General features: G+C 39.4%; 1 protein-coding gene across 1 annotated transcript; it reads left to right on the forward strand.

The window, feature by feature from the left end:
* Positions 1–369, forward strand: LOC149043585 (orexin/Hypocretin receptor type 1-like). The gene has a single exon (XM_089210088.1). The coding sequence runs from the start codon at positions 1–3 to the stop codon at positions 367–369; it is 369 nt and encodes a 122-aa protein (XP_089066214.1).
* The last annotated feature ends 10,221 nt before the right edge of the window (positions 370–10,590 follow it).

Below are 10,590 nucleotides of genomic sequence, written 5' to 3' on the forward strand. Positions count from 1 at the left end.
ATGAAACCAGATGCGGAGTGGATTGTTATCACAGTCCTCTACGCCATCACGATGCTCGTAGCGTTTGCAGGAAATGGTTTCCTCGTCTACATCGTGTGTAAGAAGCCCGAAGTCAGATCACTGACAAGCTTTATGTTCGTCAACATGGCTATCGCTGATTTGCTTGTAACCTTGGTAGTGATGCCCTGGTCGATTTCCGCAATATATACAGACAGTTTGTGGATGATCCCGGGAGTATTTGGAAAAGTCATGTGCAAAGGTGTTGTATACACTATCTATGTAAATTTATCAGCATCCATCCTCTGCCTGACGTTCATGGCGATCGACAGGTACTATGCCATCGTTCATCCCCTCCGCCGCCATCTTTGATTTCGAAAGCCTAAACTAACCGTTCCATTTATTTGGATCGGCTCACTGGTCTCCATGTCCATTTTCCCTGTTACTCAAACCATGGAGGACTACAATAATTCTTCCTATTGCATGCTATCTCTTTACATCTTGGGTGATCCAGATAGGGCTCTTCGAGGAATATACCTCCTCCTTTTCGTCGTCAACTATCTCATCCCCTTGGCCGTTATTTCTTGCCTGTATACCATCACTGCATGGAATTTATGGTTCCATGTTGCACCTGGAGTGAATACTTTGAGAGGAAATCGAGCGCAACTTGAAACCTCCAAGAGAAGAGTGATTCGGATGCTCATTATTGTTACCTGTGCCTTTGCCCTTTGTTGGCTCGCACCACAAGTGGTCAACATGACAGTCATTCACGCATCTAAGGTTTACCTACATATAATAATAATAATAATAATAATAATAATAATAATGTTTATTTCTTATATTGCGCAGTCTAGCATGCGATAAATGATCGAGTGCGCATTACAACACTAAAATCTTAAAGTAATAAATGGCTAGTCCAAATAATGATAATAATAATAATAATTTACAATTTTCGGAAAACAATAAAAGTAAAATATGAGTTAATAAAAGAGCTAATAAAAAGCTAATTTAAAAAGATGTGTCTTTAGTAAAACTTTAAAAATGTTCAATGATTGACATTGTCTAATTTCTAGAGGGAGTCGATTCCATACTTTGGGCGCAGCATTTTCAAACGCCCTATCCCCGAGTGTCTTTTTTGTTCTATAGGTATTGTCCATTAGGAGTATGCCCCGGTATGATCGCAACTGATACCGCGAGCTCTCTTTGATTTTTATCAAGTCTGAAAGATATTGTGGTACGACGCCGTAGATACATTTGTGAACTAGCATTGCTATCTTGAATTCTATTCTGTGGGTAACCGGAAGCCAGTGCAGGTTGATCAGGGATAGTGTGATAGGATCATGCCTAGATATAGTACATACCAGCCGAGCATCCGCGTTCTGCAGGCGTTGCAGCTTACCAAGATGACCAGCGGGCGTACCATATAATAGACCGTTACAATAGTCTAATCGTGACATTATAATAGCCTGTACAATGGACTTCCTATTATCATATGATAAATACTTTCTAATACGCCGGATGTTATGTAGATGGTAATAAATATTCTGACATATGCTGTTGATATGTGTGGTCATATTCATGTTTGTATCAAACCAAGCACCCAGGTTTCTAACAGAGTAAACCGCAGAAACCTTTACCTTACCTACTTGTAAGTCACTTATCATAACCTTATTTAACTGTGAGCGTGTACCTATAATAAGAAACTCGGTCTTAGCATCGTTCAGCCGAAGTTTATCTTGGACCATCCAGGTTCTTATGTCCCTGATGCAAGCTTGTAGAGCGTCAACAGCATCCATCTCAGTAGCAGAACCATCCGGCTTAAATGAGATATAGAGCTGCGTATCATCAGCGTATGCGTGAACGTTAGGGAGATGGGATTCAACAACATCGAAGAGCTTACTTGCGTACAACGTGAAGAGCAAGGGACCAAGACATGATCCTTGAGGTACCCCTTGAGGCAGATCAAAGTCACTCGAATAGCTCCCGTTAATCAGGAGTCGCTGTTTCCTGTTTGATAAATACGAGTGAAACCATTTAAGAGCGGTACCTGTAATTCCATACGTCACGCACAGGCGATTCAACAACACTTGGTGGTCAATCGTGTCAAATGCTGCACTCAGGTCTAGCAATACCAAAAGAGTAACTCGTTGATTGTCCATTGCAGCTAGTATGTCATTCTGTATCTTCAATAGGGCAGTCTCTGTGCTATGACCAAGTCGATAGGCTGACTGGAGGATGGGATACAAACCCGACTGAGTAACGTGATCGGTTGTCTGATCATAAACTGCACTTTCAACCAATTTAGAGAGGTATTGCAGATTACTCACAAGTCTTAAATTGGATAAGGAAGTCCCTTGCTTGGTCTTCTTCAGTCTTGGATCCACAAGGGCCGTTTTCCAATCAGATGGAAAGTGTCCCAAGGAAAGTGAAGAATTCACGACATTAGTGATGATGGGGAGAAGCATATCGGACATGCCGACTACTAAATTGGTCGGCATAGGATCAAGTTGACAGCTTTTCTTCGATGATCTACTGACCAGCTTCCTTATATCTTCCACAGAATACGTATTGAAATGATCAAGTTTCCTATCGCCTGTAAACACTTTATCCTCAGCCACCGCCCCAGGATGAAGAGTACACGCATCAAGCTCTGCCCGAATCTCTGCAATCTTACGGTCGAAAAACCGCCCGATATCGTTGGCTAAGATTGAGTTGTCCGTGTATTCTGGAAAACACAACTCATTCCTAGGAAGTAACAATGATCGAGTGGCCCTGAATAGCTTTCCTTGGTTTTCACTGTTGTCGTTCACAAAGTCTGAGTAGAAAGCACGCTTAGCCCTTGTACTTAAATAAGTAACGTGGTTCTTGAGTTTCTTGAATGCCAACAAATCTTCCTGTGATCGTGTTCTTCTCCATCTCCGTTCTGATTTCCGGCGTCGCCTTTTTGCCTCGGCTATCTCACTGGTATACCAGGGTACCTTGGGCCTAGCCCGCACTGTTTTGGTTTTTAAAGGTGCGTGACGATCAAGAACTTGAGAGAGTGTGGTCGTGTAATCCTCTACAAGTACATCCAAGTCCAGTGGGGTGATGGGATCGCTATTACCTCGATCACATAGCCCTGTAAGTACTACATCGTTCGATAGGCTCTCAGCGTCCAAGGATTTAGTTTTCCTAAACTTTATTATCCTAGTCTGAAATGAAGGCTTACTTATGGCAACATGACAATGTACAGCTGCATGATCGGAGAAATAGCGACAGGCGCGTGGTGGACTCGCCAGAATATCCTCAATCTTTCTTGTTATAACAAGATCCAGGGTGTGACCACGTATGTGCGTTGGCTCTGTCACATGCTGCTCCAAACCGAGAGACTCAAGCAGATCTAAAAACTTAAGTGCATCAGTGTCATTAGGAACATCCACATGTATGTTGTAGTCACCAACGACAATCAAAGGCTCTTTGGATAGAATAGTGGACTCCATCAGGTCAGAAAACTCCATCAGAAAAGTGTTAATGGGAACCCTGCGGTGGTCATCACAATTCTGTGGACGGTAGACGATCACAAGCCGTATCTTGCGGGAAGTCGACGTTTGGACCAACAGATACAGCCGATTGTCAGGTTTGTGTGTTTTTGGTTTGGACACGCCAACAGTGCCGTTAACCCATGGCTGTACATTTTTCTGAGCACCAAGATAAATATGGCGTTTATTAGGATAGTCAGTAGAAAAAGCAGCCGGTTGCCTTCAAGTCTCACCGTCAAAAAATCAGATGCTGTCTTACCTCCTGAAGATGATCATGAAGCAATCCAGAAAGAATCAAGAGTATAATCTCTCTCACAACATGAAACTTTTATTACCAATTTGGTAACTATAAGATCGAAACTTGCTTTAGTAGGATTTGCGTATCACTAATTAGATAATATGATAGAAACTCCTCTATACGGTTTCATAAAAGTTACTGTAGTAATCCGAGTAATTTCATTAGAAATCGATAATTGCAACTAATTTCGACAATAACCGTTCTATCGGCTGGTAAGAATAAAAGGGGGGATCCGTTGCAGAGTGAACTATAGGAAGAAGTATACTAGCATTGCTTCTTCGATGTTTGAGGCAGTGTTGTGAGGGTGCTGAACTAGTGATCTAGTGGTCACGGGTGAAAGCCCTCTACCTTATTACTCGCTAGATTTGTTCTCGTCTCCCTAAGGTCGATTCTTTGACTCGCTTTGTGTACAGCCAACTGGTGTGCCCCCTACTGGCTGGGATTTTTAAAAATTATGATTATTTACAATGTCTGTTTCCCAATTTGATTGACATGACCATGAAAGACCCATGGGGGAATTGGTCAAAAGGGAATTACTGACATGTTTATTCCATACTCAGGCTAGCGTTAATTAAGTGTATTTGCATACCGTTTTCGCGATAAGAATTTAACAAACTGTTTCAGTTTATAACTAACTGTTTTAAAAGGAGATTTGTAACAGCCTTCGGTTATGACACACAATTAAAGCAAAAGAAATGCTTTTGGACTAAGAATCGTCTCATTCCGTTTAGAGTGGAGCGCGCTAACTACTTGGCCACCCGATCTCCCTTAAGGTTGCAATACTTGTTCTTTCTTTTTCCTCTAAATTTGTTTTGAAATAATACAATCTTGAACAAAAAAAAAAAAAGCTGAAAAGGAAAAGAGAAAATGAAGCTAATTTTCAGGACAGAAGAGTATAGAGGGATGGAGTTCAATTTTCAGAATTATCAAGTAATTTTTTTTGTCATTGTCGTTGTCGTTGTCGTTGTCAAACGAGGTATTTCGCAGTCATTACTGGCGATCTAGCTAATAAGCGAACTAGCTGATTAGCGCGCGCGAAAAGCGCAATTCATCTGTCAGCTATATACTAATTTGGGTTGTTTATTCATAATTTTCTCATCGATACTAACCAATCGTTACTCACAGTTTTCTTTAATTCTGTAGCACACAATGATAGTTTCAGCTGAAATCCAAGTGAGAGCTCTGTGTTAATTTTGTTTTTTAGGTTTTAAGTGTCATAGGGACAAAATGGGGACAATAAGAAAAAAAAAAAGATTTTTAAGGGGAGCTCGGCAATCCTCGACAGAATACCATAGGAAAATATGCACTTTATTTAAAAACGAGCAAGCAGCTGGGAACCTGAAAAATAATCTGAGACTTCGTTAAGAATTTGAAAATCAGACCTTCCCATAGTGCCTTAAACTACGGAGCTGCGTTACAAGGCAGTCCAGCATACTAATAAGATCGGCTATCAGTATTTGCTTGCATATTCATCGAAAACTTTCGAAGAGATGGGGGAGACTTTAACCCCTAGTAGGTGGAGTGGGAGCACTCGCCTCCTCACATGTAGTTGTGGCCTGAGTTCCACCCCCCAGCGATTCTGGCGATACTTGTGGGTTGACTTGGTTACTATTGTTGTCGTGAGGAATAAAGTACAGAGTTGTTCATTGGGGATTTACTAAAACCAAAACAATCACAAATGCACTCCATCACAATAAAAGGCTTCTTCGCGCAGATCCTTATTATCGCTCTGTTTGCTATAAAATAATTTGCTCATGCTTTTAGCTGTGCGTATATCGAGTTATGGATGCACTTGAGATAATAACGTAACGTCAGAAGACCGGTGTTCTTCTAGATTACTGTTTTGTTTAGATCTAGATTTGATGTGCCATAATGTACTGCACCATTACCTAAAAATAACAATTTGGTCATCATCAACTATCACTGTCGTGGTCTCCATTTAGGGCAGCAGAGGTTTCCATATGTCAGACACGTTCACCCAGACTATAGGCGGTAGATATAATCCAATGATCAACAATCATTGTCAATATGTGTTTTGGCGTTCGACTTTACAAAATATTCAGTTAGTTTGGGTTTCCTCATTTCTTGTTTACAAAGCGTTATCCATCTAAAATGGAAATTTTCAGGAAATGTGTTACTTTAATTTTTTATAAGGAAGAGACTTTTATCATTCTATTTTGTGATCAGCATTTGTCATGGTCTGCTTGCTACTACTAAATACTACCCTGAATCAGGTGTAGCCTCCAGAATCACGTTTGAATCTAAACTATGATGGAACTTGTAAAATAACCATCGAAGGCCATCTTAAACTTAAAATTTGAAATACGTCTTCGGGTCAGTGAAAATAACGAAATTTTTACATTTGGGATTTATTTGGCGAGGAAATTGGATATCTAAGATCCAGGACTGTAAATATTATAAATGAAGGAGAAAACAAGATATGGGAGTTTCGTCAGTTGGATTCGAAAAGACAGATCGGAAAAGCTAGAAAAGACACCCACTGTAATCCGCTGTAACAATAAATTAACCATGTAAACATATTTTCCAAAATTCTGATAACAAGAAAGTCTTAACGAAAACCGTGTTACCAAGCAATACATACGAAATAAAAAATTATAACAAATTGAACATTCTCAGTTATCTTGAAAACTGATAAGTCTTCAAAAAATATCCATAGTGATGGCGTAGGCATTCTGCACGCAAAAATAGCATATAAAAAAGGAAACATATTTTCAGTAATTTGTATAAAAAATGGGTACGGTATTGTACCACGCAAACATAATAGGAAAAAAGATTAGAAATGAAACAATTTGAATTGACGTTATTCGAAATTGAAACTGTAAAAATTTGAAATAAAGATGTCATCAAGGTGTTTTATAACATAGCTAGTAAAATTGTCTAATTAAATTTAATTGTGCGATCGTGCTTCATATCCCTATTATGCACGCTCATGACGTCAGGAAACACATCCCCCGTGAAAAAAATTTGTCTTCCGTTTGAAAATGTTATAAAACAATTGGTTCTCGGCTACGCCTCGAGCAACTCTTATGCATCTTTCGTGCTCTCCAAACTTCCCGCGTGCTTAATATCTCGATGAACGCACGCTGACATATGAACCAATTGTGATTGGTTGAATTTTACGCAGCTATCTCCATGCTTGAATCTTCACTCATCGTGGATTCACTGGACGGCCTCTCTTTTTGAAGTAGGAAACATTTAAAAAAGTGTAAGTGAAATTAAAAACAGGTTTGTGAAAACATTATGAGTGGAAGACACATTTGATATTGGTAATTTTCACCTATTTATTTAGGATCGTATGTGTGTGATAATTATAACAATCCTGTCAATGTTGCCTCATCAGCGCGTCGATAGTGTCTCGAATCGGGATATTGTTTAAGGCAGAAGATGTTTTAATTTAGAAATATTTACTTTTCTTTCTCAAGATATTACTTTTCGTCATTTTCGAAATTTTTTTTTTCACTTGATGACAAACCAGGTTTTAAGAAGAGAAGACAATAGGATTGGTTCCGTACTGCATACAGTCGACTTTTCACTCTTGATCACGCTGAAAAAAACAAAACAAAACAAAACAAAAAAAAACGGAAAAACCTAAAGAACTTAGGTTCGAGTTCTCACCTGGTTATAATATACTAATATTTCCTTGGCCCCGACTTCGTGAAAAATGGCTTAACTCTTTTTGCAGAAACGTTTTTGACTGATTTATGCGTCCGATGCAGATGTTCTCAGACGTTATAATTTGCATATCTTTGGAAGAGAGGAAATAAATTTGTAGATGGTCAGTACTAACAACAGCAATTTGTAATTTCAAGTTTTCCACATCTTCGTGGATGAGACGAAAGTTGTAATAACAAACACGTGCCATACGAAGCACAGCCCAGTGTGACACTGATGTGAGTTACTACTGAAGAGACCCACGGCAATATTTGTGCTTAAATATTGATTATCGGGACGCCAAAGAGGAGTCTGTCCTCCAATTCAACAGTAGTGATGAGTGTGATTTATCTTGTTATACAAAGCTATGGCGGAGTCAGTATAACGAGTGTTTATCAGGTGTATAACTTTACAGAAAAAGCTGTCAGACATAGAAGTCTTTCTCGTATTTTTGTTTTCTTTTGTACCTATGCCCTCTAGGAAAAGATCGCCACGCTGGCTTTACGAAACTGCTCGAATTTATTAAAGGAAAGGAGGTAAATGTTTTGGCAAAAAATTTCAAATTTCAGTTGTTTCTAATAATCATTACGGAAGTGCTGGTTGATGGAGAAGTTAGGTAAAGTTTCTTAAAATCAAAAAGAGTATGCCATTGAAAAATTTCGATAACAATTCCGAGTCAATTTATGATAATGAAAGAAAATACCCCGATTTTTTTTACTTGTTTCGTCATTTCTCTATCTGAAGTTGAGCAGCGTGAGGAAGTTCATAGGTATTACCAATCAAGATTTCAGAGCAGGGAATAATTTTGTAAATATCCGAAATCGGTCGGGTGTTCGGTCACACTTTAAGAGGTTGGCTTGCGGAATCTCTAGAGTTGTTTACGTCACGTAAAACCTTTCCATATAAAAATTTAAATTTGAAACCTTTTAATTTTGATGGTTTTATTAATTATTATCGGCTTGACGCGTCTGAAAGTCGTGATAATAAAATTATCTTTTATCTGTTTTTATTTTTTTTTTTAAGCATGAAAAATAAGACACGTGCATTGTGTCTGATCATAGTTTCTCTTTTCACCAAGCCTCCATGACCTCCAAAACATAAAATGTCATTTTGTCAATGGGCAACTAGCTGTGTGTTGGTTTTTTGTTCGGAGCCAGTTGAGAAGTGATTTGGCCTCTGAAAAATTCAAGCACTTGCGAGACTTCTTGGAAACTTCAAATTTCTTAATCTACAGATGAACATTAAATATTGGGAATTTGCATCAAATGCATCTATTAATGATGCATGACACAAAAAGGTGAATAACATGGAGATGTAAAGTGTGAAAAAAGTGGGATGACATCTCTGAATAAATTCCGACTCTATGCTTTTCCTTTGTTCTGAAAAACCAGAAGAATCGTCATTACGGACATAAATGTGATGTTTGTCTTTCCAAACCGATGTACATCAGAGTTGTAATCCTTTTAAGGTCCCTTCTAATGTAGCTAGGTTAAAAATTGATCACGTAGGCATCGTCGTTTGATACAAGCACTTTGTTCAACCGTACTTACAATTCCCAGGCACAAATTCGTTGTTATAAGTTGCTATATAGCACATTAATGGACTATTCCTCGTTCTTTCATCCACTGCTAAGCCAACCGAGCCACCATATATATAGACCTAAGAGTAAACACGCACATCCATTATTCCTCGTTCTTTCATCCTTTGCCGAGTCAAACGAGTCACCAGTAAAACCACCAAAGACTAGACGCGTATGTTCGTTATTCTTCGTTCTTTCATCCTCTGCGGGTCAAACGAGCCACTGGTAAAATCACCAAAGGCTTGACGCGTATGTTCATTATTCCTCGTTCTTTCATCCACTGCCGAGCCAAACGAGCCTCTAGTTACACTCAACTCCCGTCATTGCAGAAACCTCGGGGGGAGATTTTGTGTTCGTAATTGCGAGAGTCAGTAATAGCGGGGTAATAGCAGAGAAAATAAGTTATTTGGTCTCGAAACATATGAAATAATATGTCACTACGCAGGCATAAAGTTTCTAGCGTGGCATTACGAACCGGATACAGATTCGGCCGCAAGCAGGAAATTTTCATGTTCGCAGCCAATTGTAGAATGGTTTCTGTATTTTCTTTTATCGTAGTATCGCTTTGCATTATGTGAGTCAGGATTTTGGACGAAGTATTTAGGTGTCCCCTGTAGCGGGAGAAAAGACGAGTGAAATGTTTCGTTGGGTGGCATGAAATTGTCCGCACCTCAGTAATAGCCTGAGTCCGTGGTAAAAACGGAAGTCTGATTCAGTCATTTCTTGATGCGTTTCACTGGAGCTCTCGTCGCAATGGTGAGGTCTCCATAGGGCGAGAGTCGACTGTAAATTTTCCCTCAAGATTGGCCCTGTATTGCGAAGATGCTCCCATTATTTTACTTAAGAGGCGCTGGTAGATGATTCGGTTTGATGATAGCGTAGAGTGACAGCTTTGAACCAGTTTGCTCGTCATCGAACTAAACTTTCTACTTCTCAAATCAACGAGTACACTAGTCAAACCAGTTGGTTTTGTCAACTGATCGAAGGAATACCCCACGCAGCTAACTTGGTATTGGCAAAAAATCAGGCTTTGCTTACGAACGAAATTTATTATCGAGTGAAGTAACAAATCGAGTCAGAGTGGACGTGATTGTTTGTGTTTGGTCAAAGCTAGGACAGAGTCTGGAGTTCAATTCACTTTTCTCTTTTACCAATTACTGTCATCTCGCTAGCGCAGAGAGGCGGACTTTTTGCAGTTGTCAATTTCACTTGAACTTAAAATGTCTTCTCGCGCGTTGTCTTGTGTCCTATCAGATCTATCACATGTAAATTACAGATGCCCGTGGAGAGTCTGATATCTAATCATAAAATCAAAATTCTTTCTGGGATGAGTCATAAGTCGATCGCGACTGAATTACGAATGATCTTTGCTGATCTCTCTGTTGTTGGTTGTCTATTGTCAAGAGGGTCTGGGTAGGTCACTATCTGTTATTTTCAATGAATTTCTTTTTTAGTATCTTAAAGCAAAATGTCTGTCGTCTCAGCTAGCGACCAAACGGCTAGAGATCGCAGCCCTGTGCATAATC

This window comes from Pocillopora damicornis, chromosome 6 (genome assembly GCF_964200805.1).
Source record: "Pocillopora damicornis chromosome 6, jaPocDami1.2, whole genome shotgun sequence".
In the NCBI taxonomy this organism is placed as follows: Eukaryota; Metazoa; Cnidaria; class Anthozoa; order Scleractinia; family Pocilloporidae; genus Pocillopora; species Pocillopora damicornis.